We start from the raw sequence: 26,200 nt of genomic DNA on the forward strand, positions 1-26,200 counted from the left end.
TGGTCCATTGCACTACAAGTGAAATAAGTTAATGTAAAGCAGAGGAGAGAGTCTTCTTCCATTTTGCTCCAGAGTCAGATCCCATCCTCACACATGATTTACATTGCACATGGTTAGTGTCAGTGTGAAACCCCAATTATTTTGCACCAACCTTAAATTTGTTATATAAAGATATCTTTAACTGTGTGAAATGGTATGTACTTAACAAAGATAGTTGGATAGATACATGGACTGGAATGGTTCAGAAGATTATGGGCCAAATGCTGGCAAATGGGACTGGCTTGGATGGGGCATCTTGGTAGGCATGGGCCAAGGGGCCTGTTTCCATGCTGTATAACTCTATGAACTCTGTCTCAGAAAGACGAACATGAGGATATTTTATATCTCCAGAAAACAATTTCTATAGTTGCTGTATGTCATGACATTATAAAGATAATCAAAAAGATTCTTACTTACATCAATAAGCACCTTAGCCACTGTACCTGTCTTGCTTGAACTTTTAAAGTTGTCATTTAATGGTAAATCAGTGTATATCAACTTTGTCCTTTAGTCATTAGTGACATTTTGGTTAAAAAGAAAAAAATGCATTTGCTGTAACAAAAATAGATCTGAAATTAAACACAGAAAATATAGGAAATATTCAGTAGGTCAAGCAACATTTGTGGAGAAACAGAATTGATGTTTCAGATCAGTGCCTGTCATCTGAACTCTACTTGTGCCTCCTTGAGACAGATCAGCTGAAGATGCCAAGGCTCCATAACCTTTTCTTAGCTAGTATCAAACCCCACCCATTCATGCAGTTTCCCTTGGTCTCCATTCTTCTGCACATATTCCGTTTGTTGTCTTCATTGCTCCCCCTTCTCTGCAACTGAAACATTCCTTGATTTTGCTTAGTTCTGATAAAAGGGAAAACTTCATTTATCTCTATATACTGTAGATGTTGCCTGTCATGTTGATTATTTCCAGCATTGTTTTAATGACATGTTTGAGTTTTGTTGATCAGACTGCAGTTAGTGGCTTGTCTGACTGAATATTATCAGTCTTTACCAATATTATAAAGTAAAATTTACCATAATTGAAATGGTTTTATATGATAGCTAATTTTTGTACTTAAACAATAGAAATGTGCATCTGTTTAAGTAAGAGATACTATTACAATGAATATGGTAAATTTGAACAAGATCTATAAATTTTGACAAAGGTACATGCTCTCCAGGTTAAAGAGATTAACATCATTATCTTTCTTTCTTTTTCAGACTGCTATACAAAGCAATAGACTCAAATGGAGAAAATATTGGCCCCATCTACAACAATCGTGTGGAGATTTCTATATTCTTTATTATCTACATTATTATCATCGCTTTCTTCATGATGAACATCTTTGTAGGTTTTGTGATCGTCACATTCCAGGAACAGGGAGAACTAGAATATAAAAATTGCGAATTGGACAAAAATCAGGTTAGAAATCACTTTAAAACGTCTACGTGAACATACATACGGCAGTGAGGGTGGATTTTAGCTATACTTTCATTATTGGTGTGAAGTGATTTCTAACTTGTTAAACTTGCAGTGTAAATCCACAATTGTGTTGATAGTTACTTCAGAGGGTGAACATGTTCTTGGAACTTCATTCTTGTGGCATTTGAACACAATAAACAATCACACAAGATCAGTTAATGTAACATCGGATCCTGTGGCATTCAGCTACAGTAATTTTACTTATATTTATCCTATGAATGTTGGTTCCTCTATAATTGACCATCTTTACTTGCGCTTTGCATGTATTGAAACTTAATGGGCCACTCTACCTAGGCAATGAAGTATTCCAGAGCAAACCAAAAGCACAAATCTTTACTTTCTCCCAACTACTGAGAAGTAGAGTTTGGGGGATTAAACCTCAATCCCTGGGAACTCCATATAAGAGGATTGGCAATCCTGATGCCCGCACCCCCCTCACCAAAGGCATATTTGCTTGTAGTAAAGAAATAATCCTGAATAGCTCAGACCTCCAAGTAGCTCTGATACATTTTGCTCCATAAATCTAGTCCCCAGTATTAGAGAAGAACCAATAACTTTTGTACATGGAGCTTGATTATGGAAATGCATTGAACACTATACTTGCATTTTATATATAAAAAAATAAAATCTAAGTATAATGTTGAATGCATTATTTCATATTGGTAGTTTATAGCTGGAGTCCTATTAGGTAAGGACATGGGAATTAGAGCAGAAATAGGCACCTGGCCCTTTTGAACCATTCTTAAAGATGATGGCTGATCTTCCATTTTGGTTTTTTTTTTGCATTAACTTCTGATATCCAGTCATGATTGATCTCTGTTTTAAATGAACTCAATGACTGAGCCTTCAAGCCCCTCTGAAGTTGGGGTTTCCAAAGATTCGCCATCCTCTGCATGAGGAAGTTTCAATTCATTTTAGTCCTAAATGGCCTACCCCCTTACTTTTGAGACTATGGCCCTTAATTCTAGATTCCTCAGTCTACACTCCCCCTCCACTCTCTCAGCCTGTTGAGCCCTGTAAGAATTTTGTAAGTTTCTATGAGATCATCTCCCATTCTTCTAACTGTAAAGAATACCAAGGCCTACTCTACTTGATCTCTGCCTGAACAGCAAACTTGCAAACAGCAAACTCAGGAACCAATCTGGTGAATCTTGACTTTACTCCTTCTATGACAAGTATATCTGTTGTAGGTAAAGAGACAAAAAAATATACACAGTACTCTCAGTATGTCATCAGTAAGGCCTTATATAACTGCAGTGAGACATCATTACTCTTGTAGTAATAAAGGCCAATTTTACATTTGCTTTCCTAATAAAATGCCAGAACATCTAGGCCCCTTTGAATATCAACATTTTCCAATCTATCATTTAAAAAATACTCTGCTCTTCTGTTTTCCGTAACAAGATGGATGACTTCACAATTTTTTAAATATTCTATCTGCCATGTCCTTGCTCAAGAACTGAGATTATCCATATCCCCCTGAAGCTTCTTTACATTCTCCTCACATTCCCTCCAACAATTCCACCTACCTTTCTATCATTAGCAAACTTCCAAAAATAATATATTATCCCATCAGCCAAACCTTTGATATAGATTGTGAAAAGTTAGGGCAAAAGCACTGGCACCAGACTGCCAAACTGGAAAAAAGCCCATTTATTCCCACTCTTCCCTTTTTGTCTGTCAGCTAATTCTCAATCCAAGCTGGTAAATCACAACCCCTGTCCCCCACCCAATTACAAATGCTCTCTCCTTTTTACCAATTCCCCTTCTGTGGGACCTTATTAAAAGTTTTCTGAAAATATCAATATACCACACCTACTGGATACCCCCTGTCTACTCCACTAGTCAAAGAATCCCAGTTGATTAATCAAAAATGATTTCACTTTCATAAACCCATGCTAACTCTGCTAAATTCTATTATTGTTTTCTAGAACGTTAACTTTAATTGATACTGAATTTAAAAGCAAGAAACGTGAGTTGTGTAATTAGGATATCTCAGAAATCATTTTTGGATTTCTTCTATTTAGACCACTGGCAGAGACACTGATATTGTAAGCAAATCAAATAACCAATGAAAAGTATAAATCAAGTTTTGAACTTGGACCATTGAAACATTTCTGCTTTATATAAACAGGATCCTTCTACAGTTGGAATTGATCGTATCTGAAGTGAATGTATAGCAAATATTATCATGTACCTCTCAGAAAGACCACCTCTAAAATAATATAATAGTAATTCAAACGTTTAAAATAGCTTAGATCTTCTACTTACTTTGAGATCATTGTCCATCTACCCTTAGACCATGTTCTTTTTTGATGTTACCAGGATGCATCCTTCCAGTGGGAGGCTTTAAGCTAGCATGTTGGCACAACCCATCATACTGCAAGGCCTCTCCCAATATGAGTTGCCCAGCTGCACTCCCAGTAAGAAAGGCAGCCAGTGAAGCTTAGCCCCCAGGCTCACTGGCTGTGAAACCTGAAAGAGAAATTGAATGTTTGTGAATATTTTTGACTTGATGAGGCTACATTTGGAGTATTGCTTATTATGTACAATTTTGGTCTCATCTAAAAAATTGGTACACATGTCATAGAGGGAGTGCAATGAAGGTTCATTAGACTGGTTCCTGGGATGGTGGGTTTGTTTTATGAGCAGCAATTGAGTAGTCTAGGCTTATAGAATTTATAAGAATGAGAGGTGATCTCATTGAGACATATAGAATTCTCACAGAGCTTGTTGGGTAGGATGTTTCTCCTGATTGAGGAACCTTGAACCAGGGATCACAGTCTTATAATGTGTAGGACATTTAGGAGAAATTTCTTCATTCCGAGGGTGGTGAATCTTTGGGATCCTCTATCCCAGAGAGCTGTGGAGGCTCAGTCATCGTGCTTCTTCAAAAACAGAGATCCATAGATTTCTGGACATTAAGGGAATCAACGATTGTCGCAATAATGCTGGAAAATGGAGTCGAGATAGAAGATCAGCTATGATGTTAATGAATGATAGAATGGGCTAGAAGGAATATTTTACCAAGGCCTCGAAAGTGAAACCATTTTATTCAAGGTCCCTTTCATGACATTGCAAATTGACTTAGAAAATGTTTTTGGTTTCAAGATTCTATAAATGGTAGCAGAATAGTTTAAGTGTTTCATGACTGCCAATCTTTTTGTCTCTGCAGCGTCAATGTGTAGAATATGCTCTGAAGGCCAGACCACTTCGCAGATACATCCCAAAGAACCCCTACCAATATAAGTTTTGGTATGTGGTAAACTCAACTGGATTTGAATACATCATGTTTGCCCTCATCATGTTGAATACACTGTGCTTGGCTGTACAGGTAGGAGCAATGCTGGAGTATACTGCTCCTAAAGTTGGATATTAGACACATGGATCCAAATAGTTGTACAGTTTACTACTGCGGTTGTGTTGATAAATTATGATTTAGGAAACATGAAAATATTGTTAACCCGATTAGTTTAAAAATCTGATATTGTTTCCTTGGTGATAATTAATAGTTTTATGTTCTTCTTTGTTGATGCATATTATATTTTTACTGTACATTATTCCATGAATCCATGAACACTACCTCTTTATTCCTTTTTTTTTGCACTATTTATTTATTCTTGTAATTATATATTTTTATGTCTTTGCACTGTACTGCTGCTGCAGAATAATAAATTCCACATCATATGTCAGTGATAATAAATCTGATTTTGATTCTGAAACCTAAAACCTGCTGCAAAATTGTGGGGGCTCTACACCAAGTTGCCACATTTACTTTATCCTTCTCGTCTCCTGTGTGTGAGGGAGTTTGAGATTTCCATATAAATGCAGCAGTCCCAAACTTGTTGGCTGAGCTCCACCCTAGTTCCCACAAGAACTCTAGTGGTGGAACACAAATTTGCTGCACTTTCCTTGCAGTTATGTTGGAGAATATGCCCTCGTTTGAACTTGGGGCAGGAACAGCTAGCCTATTAATTGAATGGAAACTGCAAGGGAGAAGGGTCTTTTATTTAAATGATTGAATTTGCATTTAATGTTTTGATTGTTTAGAAGTTTTATAAATGATTGTGTTATTTTGATGATTGTAATAATTTTAAGCATTCTCAAGTGTATTTAATTTATTTAGATTTGTTTTTGCATATTTCTAGATATCAGGGTCACACAGAAGCATTCAAACTCTTTGACAGCAGAGAAAGTCTAAAGATAGTTTTAGCAGCTGTCAAAGATTCTTATGTCTTTTTATTGCTGGGGCATGTTTTGCAAAGCCCTTCCCAACACCCATTCCCCTCTCCCACACCGCCCACCTGCCTGACATGATGCCAAATCTTAAAAATTAACAAAAACCAAACAAAAAGGAAACAACCTGAAATGCTGAAAATATGAAATTAAACATAAAAAATGCAATAAATATTTTACAGGTCTGGCAACATCTGTGGGGGAAAGAGAAACAGAGTCAATGTTCAGGTCAATGACCTATCATCAGAACTTCTGACTGTACACAACCTACAACTGTTAATTCTGTTATTGGAATTATGTTGGCAGTTACATAATGGGTCAGAGGGCAGACAACAGGATTTAAATACACATTTTGTTTAAAATATGGCAAAAAGAGAAGCATGTTAAAAATGCCTAGAGAAAGCTCTCCTGAGACAATTTCACAGACAGCAGTTTCAATGAACTGCACTTCAGCAATTGTACAACTTAGGACAGCTATGTACTTTGTATCAAAAATAGAAATGCTGGAAGATCTAATCAAGCAGCATCTGTGGTAAGGGAAACCAGTTAACATTTCTGGTTTAAGACCCTTCATCAGACTTCTGTTTGCATATTATGTTTACCACCCTAATATGGTGAGCTTTAGTCAAGAACAAGTCCTGATCAGATTGAATAGGAATGTAATTTTGAGCTCTGCTCAAGTTTTCATTGGTATCAGTTTTATCACATGGATCAGAATATTATGGAATTGAAAATTAATCTGATTGAATATGTCCAAAGGCTTCCTAAAATTTATCTGTATGCCTTGTCTCCATAACTTAGGTGAACTGCTGGCCCTGTGGAGGATATGAATGTCATTGCATGGGGTGGGTTATGGGGGTAGTAGGTGCTGGGGTTGTGGAATAATGGGAATTGTTGTCGTCAGCAGTTGCTGTCGGTAGTGCTTTAGAGCCAGTCTGAGAACTCCTGTTCCTCCTAGTTTGCATGGCTTTTTAAATATAATTAAACATTTTTATGATGACCCAGAAAACTTCTGACAGTAGTCAGTATGATTCCTGCCAAGTTCTTAGATTTAAAATATATCAAAAGTTATAAATGCAAATAAAAAACGTATGTTTTATTCAGCCAGACAATTGTAAAATGTAAGCTATAATATGATGTTATGTGGCATTGTAACATTTTTGTTTGTATTTTTAGCACTATGAGCAATCTCCATTTTTCAACTACACAATGGATATCCTGAACATGGTCTTCACTGCTGTGTTCACTGTAGAGATGGTTTTGAAACTCATAGCCTTCAAACCAATGGTAAGAATTTTTCATACACTGAAGTGAAAAGTAACAGACAAAACATCTACATTAGCAGATAAACTGTAAATTCTTTTTTATATGGCAGGAAATTTGTAGATGATTTTTCATATTTTAGTTTTTCAATTAGTAAAGACATACTAGTAAGATATCGACAGAAGAAACATGTACAAAGGCATTATGCTTACATTAAAGATCAAATATGAAATATGTTAGACAAAGCCACTTGAAAATAACCCAATTTATAGTTTATTTGCATGTAGATTTATTAAGGTGCAGTTTTCAACAATTTGTAATGAAGCATTATTATACCTAAACTCCTGTCTGTGTTGCTCTAATCTATTAATGTCATTGTTTCATGACAACAATTTTCTGATATGCATATGATATAAATATATAAACATTTAGCATTGGGTAAATATAAATGCAAAATATATGAAGGAATGATAATAAGCTTTTTCCAAGCTCTTTTTGTATTGGTTTTATCCATAATATGGATAAATCTGCAGTCCAGGTTTGAATGCATGGATGTGCTGTTCACTACAGGTATGGGAATTAATAAAAAAGAAAACAACATGATTAGTTACAAAAGAATTTAATTTTCCTGACATTTAAGCTTGGGTTACTCCTAGAACCTTGGTATAAACTATGCCATTCACAATTTGATGCAATTACTGGAATTTGTTGTTGAGGTTTCCAGTTTGATACTTGAACCAGCATTACCAACAACATCAACAAGAACAAAAAAAATGAATGAAATTAATGATCAAAAAAATAAAATCAATGATTTATACAAAATGAGTGATTAAAAACACAGTGAAAAATTTAGTTTGAGTATGTCAAATATATTTATACTTTGCATTTTAAATTTATAAGCAGCTTTTTCTCTAAAGTGTGACTCAGATTATTCTGCAGATGTAATGATAGAATAGATAAAGTTATGATGCAGATACCTCAAGCCACAAATTACATCACATCAAAATAAAAACCATGCTAATTTTGTTGTTATGAATCCATTAGCCATAAACGTACTGGTAATGTCTAAATTTTCTGCATGAAAAGTGTGATGATTACTGCTGCTGCTAAAACTGAACTAGAACATCACGGGTGATGTGCAGTAGTGTAATTTTTATTGAAAAGAATGAGAAATTTAATTGAAAAATTTTAACAAACTGGAAAGTATACTGGTGTAGTTGGGACTTAATTACCTTATGGCAGTTATATTTAGTAGAAGAAAGATAGTAGAAACGGATATGAGCAGGTAACAGAGGGAGCTGAACACCCTAGCCTAGAGATTCTGATGCACCCAAAATAGTGTGCAATATGGGCATTGCAAATGGATGCCAATAATCTTTTTTATTGTGACCCCTCCCCACAAACAAAAACTGCATTCTTGAGTTGTGTCAAATATTTCAGTCACAACTGAAGGGACAATCAAAAAGGTAATGAGTTCTGAGACCAGGTTCAGCAAAGCGAGGTGAAGGACAGCCATCAACCCAATGAGATCTCTGCTGTGGCTTGGATTGGGTAATCGTGCAGAAGCATAGGAGCAACACTCTTGCTGGTTGATATAGGGGCAGGGGACGTACTAGAGCCTTGGACTGTCACTGTGATAATACATAGGCACATGGGAGTTTGTGCTGTCTATGTAGTAATGAAGTATCTTGGGGGGGGTGGAAACAGAATTTGTATCTGGTTGAGACACTTGGGGTAGAGGAGAGAAGGATGAGAGTCTGTGATGTGCTAGACTGCATTGTGGGCAGGCAGGGAAGGATGGGCATAGACATCAGAAGCCTGTGCCTTAGGTCAGTGTAGGGGGGGTGGGGGAGGTTGGAGTTGATGTTTGGAGCTGAGGATAAGGTTGAGGAGAATCAGCGAGGGCCTTACCAAATCATGAAGTCTGTTTGGGGGGTGGCAGGGTTAGGTCAGGACTTGCAGCACAGCAGACCAGTGGGTCAGGAACAATGTTGGTGGTGGGAATGTTGGTGCAGTGAACAGAGTAGAAATAAAAGTAATGAAAGCTCTTACCTGATTGCTGTCTTAGATCAGCATCGTGCTCAAATGGCCATGTTACCCTGAGAAGGCATCAAAATAATTACTTATGGGATGTTGGAATAGTTAGTCCAGGATTCCTTGCCCATGCTCTAAAAGCAGCATAGCACACAAAATGATGTCATTGCATGTGTCCTGATGTGGAAAGGGTGTGAGGATCACATGTGGCTCATACCTGGAATTGCCCAATCGAATTTTCCATGAAGCAAAACAACCTGGAAATTCATAGTTCTGATAAACGGCATCATGCAATTGAATTTTCAGATCCTGTAGTAGAACACCTGAAGCAGAAATTGACCCATTGTAAATATCAAGGTTGTTGATTTAAATTGGAATTCAGGGATTTGTGGGACAACTGTAAGTACCTTCTGACCACACTCAGGTTCCATGGTAGATCTTCCATCCAGTTTTCTGTAATTAGTTTTCCTTTCACATTTAACCCTGGATAACCATACTACCGCATCTCTCCCCAAAACATACTTCAGATGGCATCCTAGAAGATGAATTGTGTGTCTGAACAATTTAGACATTGCACGAGGGGATCAATTCATTAGCCTTTGTCTGCCTACTTCTAAATTGCCACTTAAAGCACACGAGTGCTTTAAAGGACTCTCCAGAAACTTTGGATGTAGATTCTACAGACAGGTCTCATAATATAGTCTGATATATTTAATATATTCCCATTTTTGGTTGAAGATGCCATTTTGGTTACATTCAGACTTAAAATATAACAATGTAAACAAAATACATAAACACTTAATTTATCTGGCAAGCAATAGTGAAACTCTCTTCAGGTGCACTGTTCTCTTATTTCAATTCGACTTTGATTTTACCTTTAAAATAATGGATGATAACCTAAAAATCATCAATGCTGCACCAGTTTGGTGCAAATGGAAGGGCTAAAAAACTGTAGCACAAACATTTAAAAACAAAAGCTGGAAAATAAACTGGAAGCCAATAAGTAAAATGGGATCAATTTCCCATCACTATTGTCAATAAATATTCAGAGTTGCTGTTAAATTTCTCTTAGTTTTGCACATGAATGCAGCGGTTTTATAATATGTATTCAAGTGGTAAAAGTAAGAATTTGCACATTACTTCAGTCAATCTATGTTATTATTTTGTAAGAACTATTTTGGAAAATGAATACTGTTACTGAAACTTTACTAAAATTATTATTAGTTTTTAATTATTCACTTATTATTTACAGATATGTTAAGTAGAATCTAAATTCTTTTATTTTCTTGTAAGTAATATGTACTTCATATAATTTATAAGCATGCACTTTCTTGAACAGAAAGCTTTCATGTTATCATCATGCCTATATGTCAGATATTTCTATGATTCTTAGACATACTCCTTTTCCTTTGCTGGTGAATGAGTTCTTCAGTTTTCAAGGTGGTCATGAAAGCTGATGCTTCTGTTTAGTTAGAGGTAACTAAACAAGGTTAGCATATTGTGACTGATTCCAGATTGCTGCTAATTCTCTGGACTGGAGATGAGATGGCAAAAGCCATCCTTAAGTCTGAGGCTTTTGTATTCCATGATGTCATTGTAATATGGAATGCTTGAAATTGAGGAAAGGTCTCATACCTTGTCTTGAAGATGGATGGAGCTGCTATTCACAACGCAAACTGGGTTTGTGAGGTAAATGTATGAAGATCAGAAGACGCCACTTGGCTTCACGTCCCAGCTTTTAATCCTTTCACCTTCACAATTGGACCTTTCCTCAATTTCAAGCACTCCATATTACAATGACATCATGGAATACAAAAACCTCAGATTTAAGGATGGCTTTTGCCATCTCATCTCCAGTCCAGAGAATTAGCAGCAATCTGGAATCAGTCACAATATGCTAACCTTGTCCTTGGAACTCCCCATTCAACCTTTCTATTGTGAATTCTCAGTCCTGTGCAATGTAATTTCCTCTCATATAGCATTTGAAGTTGTAACAAACAAGCTACTCTAGAAGATTATATCAATCCAAGAGTGCCACTGAGCAAAGATATCTCACATCCCCCATCTGCTCATGCAGCATTAGCGTTAACTGTGGTCCAGATTGCTGCTCTAGTTCTGTGTGGCAGAGGCCTTCTGATTGCAAAGAATGAAGTTTGATACCAGCATCAAAGAAACTCTTTTTCACACATCCCACTGTCTGACCACCTAATTTCACCCTACCACACCAGCTGTGGACTTTGCTGAATAGGTTTTAGGGGCAAGATCTGGCTTAAGCTAGCCTTTGGAATTGGGTGTCTTCACACATGAAAGAAGGTTAGCATGTAGACATAGCAAGTAACTCAGAAGGAAAATGGAATGTAAGCTTTTATTGCAAAGGGAATGGAGTGTAAAAGTGTGGATGTCTTGTTACAGATGTATAGGGCACTTATAAGACCACACCTAGAGTAGTGTGTTTTGGTCACCTTATTTGAGGAGGGATATACTCTATTGGATACAGGTTAACAGTGGTCCACTTGGTTGAATCCTGGAATGAAGGGGCTATCTAGTAAGGAAAGGTAGATCAGGAAGGGCCTACACTGATTGGATGTATAGGAGAAAGACATTTCAACAATGCTGAGGGGATTTGTCAAGGCAGCTACTGAGAGAACAGAAGAAATAGAAGCAAGCCCTTCATATCTGCTTTACCATTCTTCAGCTTCATTTTATGTTTGTCTTATGATGCCATGCAAATCATGATCCTAATAACTGGTCTACGACAGCCAGTCTTGGTGAATACCAGGGTCAAACAAAACTGCATCATTGGAAATCAAAAGCATCAAATGCTGAAAATATGAAATAAAGACAGAAAATGGAAACACTGAGCAGGTTATGCAGTGTCTATGGAAAGAGAAAAAGAGTTAATATTTCATGTTTGATGACACTTTTCAGAACTGTATCATTGGTCACATCATTCTTCTGACTTATTTTGTCAATTTTTCTTGGCACAATGTTGCACCTCACCTTACATACAATTTCAAGACCTAGTTCACCATAAGTTCAGGAGTTCAGCTGCAGCTTACATTTACCTGTGGTTGCAGGCTGAGCTCCAAGCTATTGTCAGATCATTCATTGAAGCATACAAGAGGCTGGGCCTTACATTCAACATCCATAATACAGGAGTCGTCTACCAACCGTTGCTACACAACGCTGCTCTAGGACAAGAGTGGTTCATGGAAAGAAAATGTGGGTGACTTCCCATATCTCAGCATCCACCTCTCTGCAGATCTACGATGAAATTCACCATTGCTTTCAATGTGGAAGTTGCCCTCCAAGCCACAAACCATCCTGACTTGGAAATATGTCAGTGTTCCTTCATCATCGCGAGGTCAAATCCCTGGAACTCTCTCCCTTACAGTTCTTTCCCTCAAGGACTGCAGCGGTTCAAGAAGGTAGCTCACCACCAGCTTCTCAAGGATATCTACGGTTGGGCAATTAAATGTTGGTTCAGTCTGTGAAGCTGACATCCCTTGAATGAATATTTTTAAAAATGTGTTTGCATAGCCTTTGTTTGATTAAGGAAAAAAGTGCTTGAAGATGGAGACCTCAGATTTGGCTCAAAGCACATGGTTTACTGGGCAGCAGTGAATCCTGCCCGCTTATATTCTCTGAGACTTCTGACAACATATAGCAAGGCACTTGAAAAATATCACCAATGCTGTCTCTGTAATATCCTCCAAGTTAATTGGAGGATTAAGTGAACAGTGTGAGTCTATACATAGAAACACAATCAACAAACTTGAAGCATCATGCGTGTGTAGCTTTGGCTTTGTTCCAGTTTCGATGGCAAGATTACAGAGGGTTAAATAGCTTTCACATAATGAGCAATACAATTTGATGATGTTCACACTAAAAACAAACAATGCAGATGATTTCAAACCAAACGCTTAGAAGTTGGTAGCTGCTTTTAACGATATGTCACTTGGTCAGTTGACAGTGGGATGAGTGCATTGTTCGTTGTCAGAGGTCAGAGCAAGGGTTGGCTGTTGGAGAGTGTGGGGGTTAAGATTGGTGGTTGTTTGGAAAGTTTGGACTTGCATAGGTAATATATGTAAGCTTGTCTTACTGTAAGGGTTGGGGTGCTATTGCCAATAGGAAAAGAGTTCTCCATCGTGGATCAGAAATAGACTATTGTCATGTGAAAGGAGTAACATTAATTGGAGGAGTGTTTGGTAGTCGGGAGTAGAATTATCACCAGCTGATGCAAATGAAGGTCAGAGGGTGCAATGGGGGTGAAGGCCAAATATGGATAATTCCAGCTGTGAACATGCCTACATCTTTGACAATATGGCCTCCAGCACAATTTTTTTGCTTGAATACATACATAAGATGTCTAAGGGCACTCAAAAAGCAAATTCTAATTATCCAAATCTCATGTTGCTTTTATTTCTCCCTTCACTTTACATTAGCATGAAAAGAAAGTAATTTATCTTAAAAATTAATGAGTAACACTGGTGCACTTCATTTAAATCATACTCTTGACATTCGTGTTTTCTGTCAATTTTTAGCCCAACCAACTGAAAACAAAACAATTCAGTTTTGATCCACTTGTTTAAAAAAGTCTATCAAAGCTACATTGTGCCAGCATGCAATCAAGTGAAACAGATCTTGCTCATGATTGGATTTGATTATTTAGTTTTGTACTTCCATTCCAATCTCAATGTCCTTGTAAGCTTTTCATTCTAAGGTTAAAGTGTCATGGAAATTAAATGTGAATTAATTGTGGCAGTATTCTTTAATTATATCTGATGGTTATATCTGACTTAGTTTAAATGTGTTTGAATTTTAAATTTGCAATAGCTGTCAATGGTAAAGTAATATTTTAATGTGCAAATTCTTATATTCCACAAATGTTGCATTTTTTTCCATTTACTAAGATTTTAACTAACACTTTATTAGGTGTGTGTGAAAAAAAAGGAGAGATGGCTAGTAAGTGATTTTATCTGACTTTTGCAGTGCTTTCTTTTTTGTTTGTCAGCTACTAATTATGCATGGTTTCTTGGGTTTCTAGTTGGTGTGACTTGTCCATATTTGCCTCCCTCTCCTTTTTCCTTACAACCTGAACTTCCAAGCACCCCCTAATTCTTCCAATTGGTTGTGGAACTTTTTCTTCTACTCTTTAATGGTTGATACTAGAGCAGTTCACCAGCTTATTTCGTGTCATGAATAATCCTGTTAATCTTCTTTACTTTAATTAAAGAAAAAGTCAATTGAATAAACTAAAAGTTGTCATACTGCAGATCAGTTAAATGGAATTCTTGAATTTGTGTCATATAAACTATTGTTTCAAAGAGTCAGAAAAATGTCATTGATTGATAGTTGTTTAAAAATTGAAAGATGCATTTCTAAACTATTAATTAATGGCTTTTTTCATTTTTACAAATGTGCTGATTGCAAAACTACTGAAACAAACAATTTTAGCTTCAAATTAGTACCCAAATTCTTGATTTTAAACATTTAGAGTAATGGAATCGTAGAATCATGCAGCATGGAAACAGCCCTTCAGCCCTCCAGGTCTGTGCCGACCATCAACCATCCACTTGCACTAGTTCCATTTTATTTTCATTACATTTCCATCAACTCCCTCCAAATTCTACTGCTCACCTACACACTAGGGGCAATGAATGATATCCAATTGACCTACCAACCACATGTCTTTGGAATATGGGAGGGAAATGGAGCACACATAGGTGATCCCTGCAGTAACAGGGAGAACTTGCAAACTACACAGATGCTTCAGAGGTCAGGATTGAACCTCAATAGCTGCACCACTGAGCTCCCCCAAAGCTGCACTACTGTGCCTTTTTTTTATTTTGTAGAAGTACTTAATTACAAAAGGAAGAAAACATTTATAATTCATTGGTAATCATCATTGATTTAATTGTACATGGCATCTTTTATGAAATTAAAAGAAAAGTTGCAGATACTGGAAATTGGCAGATAAACAAGATGTTGGAAACACTCAGCAGGCCAAGCACTGTCTGTGGAAAAAGAAAGTTAAAATTTCAGAGCTTAGATGAATGGTCAGGGATCTAATATTAACTGTTTCTGTTTCCACAGATGCTGCCTGCCCTGTGGAGTATTTCAAGCATTTTCTATAGCATCTTTTTATTTATCTTTAGAAAGTTCACCTATGTAGTTAGCCAAAAGCTATATTCAAATTTATCCAAATAAAAAGCCAAAGGTCTTCATGTGGCATACTTTCACAACGTAGTTTTTCTTATACTAGCCCCAGCAGAATATGTTTACTTTCTCTTAAAATTAATCCTATTTCCATCAAAGTAAATTTTAAATAGCAGCACAGTGGGATCTGTTTAATAATCCATTAAATTCCTGTCTAAATTTTTCTTTAAAACCTTGTATTAATAAATTTATCATTTTTGTTTTGTGTTAAAGTCAACTAAAGATGCATTCATTACTCAATGTGTTAATGTAAACATTTGCCCCCTACCTACTTCATGTAGGGCTATTTTAGTGACTCCTGGAACGTGTTTGACTTCCTCATCGTTATTGGCAGCATTATTGACGTCGTACTTGGTGAAATTGATGTGAGTACTGTACCTTCCCAGAAATCATTATTCCTCCCCTTTAGTGCTACACAAAAAATATCATTGGACAAGTCACAAACAGTTGTATCTGTTTTTAGGAAATAAAGAAGATCCTTCAAAGCCTGACTTCTCTCACTTTTTCCACTGTCCTATTCTAGAACACAGAAGGTGAACTCTACAAAACAAAAGCAAGCATAACTGTGAAAGCATTTGTCTTCAATGAAACCTTTACTGGTTTTGCTGTGCAAATGCCCCTTGTATAATTCTGTACTATTTCTGACAGTGACATTAAAATTTTAAAATCAACAAAGTTTATTTAATAGGAATAGTAACTTGTAATAGTAACCATAAAATAATAACTTGTATGGCTGAATGCGTTTTGCTGAGGCCAGATGCACTTGCTGTCTGTAATTCTGAAAAATGAAACAAAGAATATTCCTATTATCAATCTTTTTCTGCTTTACTGGAAATAGTTTATGAAATTAGACATTAGATATTTTATAACATTATGGATTTAAAATAAAAAAAAGGAATGTTTAGTTGAACTTTTTTTGGTATATTTATAATAGTTTTATAATGTACGTTTACAAGAAAAAAGAACATAAAAACGTGAACACAATGAAAAGTACTGATGCTTTCACAGTCATGCAAAATACAGCCAAGTTTATCTCGGTTGTAATTTACTTGTGTTGTAACTCTTGTACTCTCTTGTTACTTTTTTTTCTATTGTCTTTCTCATCCCTTTCTGCTCCTATTGAATGTTTACATTCACAGCACTATTTCGCTGATGCATGGAACACTTTTGATGCCTTAATTGTTATTGGTAGCGTCGTTGATATTGCTATCACAGAAGTTAATGTAAGTAAAGGCTATCTGCAACTGCCCCTCCAAATTATCCTTATTCTACTATCTCTGAACTTTGACATAGAAGTTCAAAGTCTGCTTATTTTTAATATGATTAATCATGTCTTCACTTTAGCAGTGAGTTTTTGTTTAGACTATATCTTCATACTCCAAGTCAAATTAAGAAGAATATATTAATTATCTATTCAACATTTTACTTTGTTGCAATTGAAGCATATTGCATCCCACAGTGATCACGACTGATAATAATTGATGCACTGTGTTTTTCATTTTAAATCTTTAATTGAACTTGTTAACCAGTTACATGTGGATATTGGTTGGCAGAACTGTGAAGAACTAATTAAAAAAAAATCTTCAACTCTGTGTGTATTATAGTAACATTGGAAAAGTAATTAAATTAAACTGCATTTTCATTATTCTCTCAAGTCAGCTCTTTTAAAACAATAGATTATAGTGAAAAGCTTTTAATGATTTCTTTGCTAGAGTTTATAAATGCAAACCAGAGAGCAAGAAAATAAGATGAGCAAAACCATACAACTCTATCATTTTAGTTACAGCAAAACCTAAAGATTTCTTTGATAAAATCACTCTCAATTATTTTGAAATTGCTAATGACAAAATCATATAATGAAACTCTTCAGCTTCTAATTTCCTATACAAGAGTTTAAGCAACAGTAGAATGAAAAATCAATTTACAATTTTTAATACAATGATAAAATATATTTAATATAGTGATATATGTTGATTTAAGTATTTGAACAAAACTACCTATGAATCCTGAAGGAAAAATTAAACTTTGGTAAGTTACCTCAAAATTGACAGTGGAAGGAATTTACCTATTTACTTAGAATAATGCATTAAGAAGGTCTGAGCTAGCCAAATATACAAGAGAATATGACCCCAGAGAAAAATCAAAGCCCATCATGAAAATTTTATTTTTTTTACATCCATTGAGTAAAAGCACTCTGATAGCATTATGGGGAGGACTATAGATTATTTTGTGCTCTGCACAGACTCCTATTTTGCATTTAAAATCTAGGACTTCACTGACCTCTGGCTGCTATTCTTGATGATGCAGGACTTAAGCCAGTTTGTTCATCCCGCAGCATAATAATTTCCCATTACTTATCTATCCTTTTTCCAGGAGTGTATGTAATTTAACTTTTTTTATTGATAAGCTCATGTACAGTTTCTACTGCATTTTACCCACTTTTACCTAGTTCTTTAACCACTTTCTTATTGGTAGGCTGTACCAGCCCATACTGGCTTTCTTTCATTTCTACCTTTTTATCTAAATCCATTACTTCAAGCTTAAAGTCTGAAATTGGTTGTAGAGGTCTGAGATTAAATCTATTCTTCAGTTCATTTAACTCCTTGTAAAACAAGTATTGCAAAGAAAACTGCATTAAGAGAAAAATAAACATGATTTGTTATCTCTTCTTTTAGTAAAGGGCCTATGAGACTATGAAAATAGGTTTTTCATGGCCACTTTCCCAATTTACCATAAAAGCTGGGATACCACAGCTTGACTGGTAATACAATTATACCCAGGACTTCACAAAATGGCAAGTGAGTAATGTCAAGTACAAATTCAGAAATTAGACATCTGTTTCAACATTATAGAGTTTTTTGTTTAAATTAACTAAATCGAATGTACTGTGGAACTAATATTAAACTTATGACCATTTGGTTTTCTTAAGACAAACCAGTGAAAGTATGAGTAACTTAGTATTAACTATCTATTCTATATTTGGTTAGCTGTTGCCAAAAAAGCAAATTGTCCCTCACAGAGATCACTTATGACCTCATAGCAGCATTCTTAAGAGTAAACATTTTAAAATATATTCTAAAATTGAAAAAAAATGAACTTAGTCTTTGTTCTTACAAGTCAAAAACTCACTGGTAAAAGCCCTGAGTAGAATTAGTTAAACCATTGTACTTGTCCCCACCTGTACAGGTTCTCCATTTGTTTGGTAATATGCAGACTGACACTATGACATTTAAAATGCTGTGAGTAATTCAAAACTCAATGGCATAGCAAAACAAATACCTTCCTACTGGCTTTTCTTTCTTGTGAAAATGCTAATTATGAATTTCCCTTTTTTATTCTGATGAATGCTAAGAAAACAAGATATATGTGTCTTCTTTTAGCTCTTCCTTATTTAAGCTGCATAGGCTAATTAATAAATATCCATTCATTAAATGCGTCCTTAAAATTATTCTGTCCACAGCAATTTGATATTTCATTCTTTTTGTGTCTCCCCCTCCCCATCAAGATTTTATTGACTACATAAAGAGGTTATGAATGTTATAACATATTTAAAACAAATGCATATTTATTAGATTTATCTGCAGAATATCTATATTCCTTGATTCTCTTGGTATCCATTATTCTATTAATCTCTGTTTTGAATGAACTCAATGACTGAGCCTCCACAGTCCTCCGGCACAGAGAAGTTCTAAGATTCACCACCCTGTAATTGAAGAAGCTCTTGTCATCTTAGTCCTAATGGTCCATCCCTTATTCTGAGTTTATGGCCCCTGATTCCAGACTCCTCAGCCAGAGGAAACATCCTCCCTGTTGAGCCTTAAAAATTTTTTTTAAGGCCACCTCTCATTATTCTAAACTCTATAGAAACAATAGGCCTAGTCGACCCAATCTCTCATACAACGAATCTGTTCAGGAACTAGTATGTGGTAAGTTTATCTTCTTAGATGGGGAGAACAGAATGGTAAATAATTCTTCAAGTGCAGTCTCACTGGCTGTACTCAAATCTTGTTGTAATATAGGCCAAAGTGCTGCTTGATTTTCAATTGCTTGCTGCACCCAGGATGGCAAATGGTATGGAAAATGTAGTTAAACCTGTATCCGAAGAGGAGAGACTTGTTAACGTTTGGGTTTAACTTGCATCAAAGTTAATTTTGGTTAATTTTGCAAATTGTACTAAAAACCCAATCGTATTTTAATAACAAGCTGTAATGGGTTTTCTAATTCTCCTTCATGTTAATTTTTTTTTAGAATCTTGTTGAGGCAAGTATAAGTGCTCAGTTTCATGATTAAGTACCATGGATTTTTGTTTGTATTTTTGTTGCACACTTTTTATGAGCCATGTTTACACAGAGTTTCACATTTGTAGCATCTAATTGTGGTCATGCAAATTTTCTTCTCTCATTTAGTAAAAAGATAATATACATCTTTACCCTTCAAGTTAAATAACAGCAATAAGGAAGGAAAATCCCTTAGTATCTTCAGGTTTTCTGGAAGATTTGTATGCCGCTTGGTCAAAATCTCTCAATCTTTAAGGCTTTCAAGAATTGTCACAGAAAAAGTATTGATTTCAACATTCCAAATTCAAATTTTAAACAATTAACACCGTCCTAATTTTCATTTGCATCATGACAAAATAGTTATTTTTAAATGAAAAACAAATTTCATTTATGAGACAAAGGTTATATGTTGAATATTAAATTTGATGTGCTTTTCTGGAAGGTAAAATGTTTGTTCTTAAAGAAATTGCCAGAATGGGTTTCCATGCTAGCAAAGATAAAGGGTTTATGTTCCTTTGTTTGCTATCAGTAAGGGGTCAATATGAATGTAAAATGGTTTTCATTTTGAATATTTTATGATTATGTCAGCACAATATTGAGAATTTATGATATCTATTTTTTGTTTAGTCTTCATAATGAAAATTTGGTTGACCATAATTCCAACACTTTTTTGCATTGGCTTTTCTGCATGATCACTTGGAATGATTAAAGTATATAAATTAAAACAGTAGAAATGAAACCACTTAATTTTTCCCAGATATCATTTTCATCATTCTGCTGGCTATCACATTATACTCTCAGGCTGCTGGAATCTAGGATTCATAAAATTATAAATACACAGTGTGCAGCATTAAACAGTTTAGGAGCAAAGCACCTTGATAACAGAAAAATAATGGGATGGATGGGGAGAGTTCTGTAATTGACGAATGTGTTTTCGCTGTTTGAAGATGTAGGAGAAGTAATTTATGTGCTGATGGAACATAGCACAGCACAGGAACAGGCATTTCAGCCCATGATGTTGTGCCGAACTAATTAAGCTAATGACACCCAGTCCCTTTTGCCTGCACATGGTTCATATCCCTCTGTTCTCTGCATATTCATTTGCCTATCTAAGACCCTCTTAAACACCTCTATTGTATCTGCCTCCACCACCACCCCTAGCAGTGCATTCCAGTCTCTGATGATAATCTATATGAAGTTAAATAATTTTCAAATACAATATCACCTTACATTTAATTAATTATGCATTTTTCATTTTTGATCATTTGTATCTTAAGCTATGAGTTAGATTAAAGTTTTAATTAAGGTTACACTAGGTATAAATTTGAAAATTTGGAAATAACTTGGGGTTTATTTGTCTTGTCCTAACTGTGATCATTCATGACTTTAAATAGAAATTATCATTTGATTTGGCAATAATGATCAATCCAAATATCTGAATAACATGTAGCAGCCTGAGTGTTTCTTTGCATTTCTTCCTAATATCTCATTATTTGCTTTAGTTTCACTGAAATAACTGTCTTGAAAATTTGCTGCCAAGATATTTGTTTCATTTCAGCATTTGTTTAATCTTATCATTCATTTAATTTTCTTTTTATAAGTGTTTGCATAATTATTACAATAACGCATAAGATAACTAAAATATTACAGTATTCACCAAAGAAATTTAAGGGCATAAATAAATATATCAGAACATCTGTTTTTAAGGTGTAGACCTTTGTAAAACAGGCAATAGCAAATTGGCTGACTGTTGAATTACATTGAGGCCAATGGAAAAAGTAGGCCAGTGCCTAAAATGCATTGCCAATTCACCATCGCTCTTTTTGTTTAAGAAGGGAATGGGCCATATTTCAGATTGGAATGAGTAATAGTGTACAGTTATATTGAAGCAACTTTCATCACATTTTAAAACCTCTGGTGCTTTTGGCTTATTCTGGTAATAATTTAAGGAATACATCATGGGAGTCTAATAGAATTGGCTTAAAATTTCAGCAAAAAAGCCATTAGTTTCTGCATGAGGGTGAGGCTTCACTGAGTGTCAAAGCATTACTGTGGGATTTACAGTTGGAGTGCAGGGCCTTGTTGATCAGGTCAGAGCTGACTTCCTTGAGAAAATTAATGCCAGGGAATTTTCTCAAGATAAGTGTGGGTTTAGTTTTGGATGAGTAAGGATGGAGTGCTATGCCAAGAAATTACTGGCTCTATACTGAAGCAGAAATTGTGTCTTTAACTTTGTAAATTACAGAATACTACAAATTAGAATAACTCATTGTGAATCTACAATCTTGATGTAGTTGAGACTAGCAAACTGGAGGGTGTATTTAGTTTTCAAGAAAACTTTTGATATTCTATGAGGCAGACTTTAGAGGTATCACAATTGAACTTGGTATTAGCCTCATGTTTGTTGTCTTAGCAACAATAAATATTGTGGGAAATATCATATTGCTGATATTTTACGTGTGTAGCTGTTGTTCTATATTTGCTGCCACCCATTTTAAAAGACATTTTATTATTCTTGACTAAAATCATTCTGACAATAATGTCACATAGTCTGGGAATAATATTTGTCCATCTGGACTATCCAGTGCCATCCTTCGCTATAGAGTACCAATATCATACTAGCCCACAAGAATTTAGACATGTATGCATATGAATGCCTATGGATAAGATGAGAGCTTGGACGGCTCTTCTTCAAACATTTCTCAAACAGTGATTTCATAGAGTTGTTTAAAATTCTGAGCAGTCAATAAACAGGGCAGGGATTAAAGATACATGCCATAGATCTATCATGGAAAAGAGGAGAAATCTTATTAAACGGCAACTTGCTATGAATTGGAGTGCATTATTGGAAAGCATGTCTGAAGCAAATTCCATGCTACCTTTCATAGGGGATTGGATATATTTTTGAATAGGAGAAAAAGTGCAGAGCTAGGAAGAAAAAATGGAATGTACTGTATGAATTGAATAGTTCTTTCATAGAGCTACCACAAGCACAATGAGATGAATGCTGTTCTCTGATATAAACCAATTAAGATTAAATAATGTTGACCTCCTTGTAGTTGGAACTGGGGATAGTACAAAAAAATGTGGAAACCTTGCACTCTTGACAGCTTTACAAAATTCATTGATAGATGTCAAGTCCTCAGCATTTTAATGCAAGGCCTGCTGCTTGCTGGACCTAACTGGCACTCTATACCATTGGCAATCAAAGCAATTATTGCCCTTAACTTACTTGGCTTGCAATTCTTGCTGGATTCTGTCAGGGAGATTTGCAGAATCTTGCAATTGGCTGCTATAAGTGCACCAGGAAGGGATTACATTATCCTCACTATGACAGAGGCCAGTTAGACTGACCATGTGCTCAGGTCGGCTTCTCACAAGCACGGGGCATTGTGGGCATGTGGCATTCAAGGCATCCAGGTGTGTTCATTAATAGTTAAGACTTGCACTAATTAACATTCTGGTGACCTGTGTAGGTAAGGAAATCTTTCTTTGCACCTGCGTGTGATTGCCAGGCTGTTGACATAGTTCGTTTGTTCAGTAGCGGCCCACCTTTCCTGATCTGGATGGATCTCCAAATTGTCAAGAGTTGCCACTAAACAAATGTGTTCAGCAAATTAAAAATGCCTTTCAGGTGCTTTGACCAATCTGGAATTCTCTTTGTCAGAACCCTAAGAATGAGGTTGTCTGCTACTGAATCAGCATTGTTAGTGGCCAGTGTTGGAGGCACAGGGCAGAGATACCACAATCTCTTCAGTCTAGGAGTGGGAGGAAGAGGAAGAGGTTCAGCCCATCACAGAGGAGCAGTGCTCAGGACACCTCATTGCTGCCTAATTCAGTTAGTTTTCTGAAATTAGCACCCTAACAAGATGGCAACCCTTCCTCACTTCATCTTCTTCCACTGATACGAACCAAACCCCTATTCATCTGTATGTGCCTTGACCATCTTTCATTGACCATGGTCTTACCCTCCCTCTCCTCTACCTGGCTGCATCTGCCCATCATTCTTCACCCCTGCCTCGCCACTCCCCCTCTCTTCTTTATACTGGCTATCTTCCCTCTCCATACTTGGTCCTGATGCAGGGTTTCGACCCAAAATATTGACAGTTCCTTTCCCTTCACAGATGCTGGTTGACCCACTGATTTCCTCCAACAGATAATTTGTTGCTCATGGTTTTACCATTGCATGTATTTTAGTTTATTCAACAATGCCCTCCTCAGTGGCCTTTGCACAAGTAAAGACAGACTGCATAGATACCTGTTCGCATGACTTCTCTGTGTCATGTGGATTTTGGAGGCTAAGGGGTTGCCTCCATGGAAGAACTCCAGTTGAACCTCTGCCGGATTAGACTTGGCCCCTGGGGTACTCAGCAACATGTGGGATGCTGATTGAGAGGGTAGGGAGAAGATATTGTTGCCGAGGGCATGGGGCAGCATTTTGATCAGAGTCCTTTAACTCCACCTTTCTTATAATGGAAAGTATTTTAATAGAAAATCTGACTTGATAATAACACCATTAAACCTTCTCTGACATTTCTAGTTAATGCCAAAGCATTGTTAAAATGATTGACACTCAAAAACTGGGGCTTATGAAGTTTGAAATAAAGCTCACATAATATGTGATGCTTGATACATTATCCTAATTCATTTTCAAGAGTGTACTGCTGCTCAATATATAATAAATAAATAACAATAAATATCACAAAGACAATCATTTAAAACCATATTATAAATCTATCCAGCACCAGACATCTTTTCAATTTGAATTGTGCAGCAAAAATCTATATAATTGATTTTCTGATACACTTTCATGCATGCAGTTAAATAGAAATTTGTTTTAATTAAATGAGAGCAGAATATCAAGTTAATAATTGCTAATAAGGAATAAAATGTCCTGGTCGAACTATGGCGCATGATGGGCAATATTGGATTGGTCCACTATTATACACAGCATCTAATTTGCAGTTCCATTTCTGTAACAAAATAGTCATTGGGCACTGTGTGTAATGGGTGACTGATCCAAAAGCTCACAATTTTTTTTTGTTACAGCCTGGGAGACATTTTTTCCCTTAAACAGATAATACTTCCAGGTTCTCTCATATTATAGAAATTATTCTAATAATTAAAGATATATTTTGATGTCTTGGTTAAATATTATTTCTTTGATTTTCTTTCAGTTACTCAAATTGTGCTCTAATTTTCATAGGTTAATTAGCAAATTTACCTACAATTTACTAATTTTACAGTCATTTTATCATGTCAATATGTATTAGTGACTTCTATTGTATATGTATGTTTATTTAACACATAGTGATACTAATTTTTTTAATTCCATAATTCATGTTGGTACAAGTTACCAATGTGCTAAATTACTTTTGAAAGTGCCAAAGTTTTTTTTTAACCATTATTGACTGATAGTTGCATGTATTTTGTACCACACTGCACTTGCATGAATTTATTGGATTCACTCTTCACCATAATTTCCCCTTTCCCACTTTTCACCGTTTTTACCTTGTATGGGACATAGATATGGACTTGGAATAGTTCCATTCTTGTTTTATGCATTCAGTTGCTGTGACAGAATGTGGCTGCTTGGGGAGAGAAATAATTCCATTTTATGTCTGCAAAAAAGAACTAATTTTTCTTCATAATGTTCAAATTATTATATAGTTGGCCTTGGGTCAGCCTTTGAATGTCATGGTCAGTAAACTAAATCTTAATCATATCGATAGGATTTGAGTGTTTAATTGTTTGTGTTAGTGATACATGTAACTTTTATTTATTGTTTTGCATGGACCTGTTTTACAGCATTTATTCTGCATCAATTTATGAACTTATTTTCTTAATTAATATTGAATTTTAGAAGTGTGATAACAACAAAAATGTTTTGGATGCTATTATTTGACCACTTGGGTTTAGTTTTGAACAGACCTGGGACTATTGTAATGAAAGCCTTCAATATTAGTAAAAACATTATGAATTTGGAATATCTCAATCATTTGACGCTAAATTAGCAATTTTTTTTCAAAGCGTTATCTGTGGAAATCAAAATACCTCACTAATGCAACAGGTGGTGCTTTTCCAATACTGGGCGCAAACACAATGCTAGAGCAAAAGAACTGCTTCTCACCAGTATTACTCCTGACAAAAGGTGTGCTTGACATGCTGCAGGTGCCCCAGAGTAGAAATTCATCATAGTTTTTTTACACTAAACATGTATTCATTGTAATGTATGTGCATTGTGCTCTGCATCTGAAACTTTGTTCCACTGAAGAAACACTTGAGATAACCTTCAGCTTTTTGCTTGTAAGTACTTTAACAAGCTGGAGTATCCACAAGATCAAGCAAATAGAAATTCCAAAATTTTTTGGACATTTTCCAGAATCTAGATTCAGTTCAGTTTTAACACTCATGACAGGATTTGTGATATGTACTCTGCAAAAGAACTAGAATTTGAATTGAAATTTATGATGTAAATACAAGAAAGAGTTAAGTGTTTAAGGCACCAAAAGTTCATTCTTATATGTAGCAGCTTTTCTCAGGCCTTTAGGTGTAGCAAATTCGAATTAGGAATAGTTAATTCTTTAAAGTAAAGTTTAGACCTTTAAAGTACAGATTTGGTACATAGCTCTTGCAGTTGTTGCTCCATTCCT

At 35.6% G+C, this 26,200-nt stretch overlaps 1 protein-coding gene across 1 annotated transcript in view; it reads left to right on the forward strand.

Moving 5' to 3' along the window:
• Positions 1-26,200, forward strand: part of LOC127572139 (voltage-dependent L-type calcium channel subunit alpha-1D-like) — a 305,309-nt gene that overhangs the window by 199,724 nt on the left and 79,385 nt on the right. Inside the window, exons 27-31 of the mRNA XM_052019090.1 lie at positions 1,257-1,458; positions 4,694-4,852; positions 6,931-7,041; positions 15,552-15,635; positions 16,410-16,493. Of these exons, the coding sequence (XP_051875050.1) occupies positions 1,257-1,458; positions 4,694-4,852; positions 6,931-7,041; positions 15,552-15,635; positions 16,410-16,493 (640 nt within the window). The remainder of the gene's footprint in view (positions 1-1,256; positions 1,459-4,693; positions 4,853-6,930; positions 7,042-15,551; positions 15,636-16,409; positions 16,494-26,200) is intronic.

Source organism: Pristis pectinata, chromosome 6 (assembly GCF_009764475.1).
Source record: "Pristis pectinata isolate sPriPec2 chromosome 6, sPriPec2.1.pri, whole genome shotgun sequence".
Taxonomy (NCBI): Eukaryota; Metazoa; Chordata; class Chondrichthyes; order Rhinopristiformes; family Pristidae; genus Pristis; species Pristis pectinata.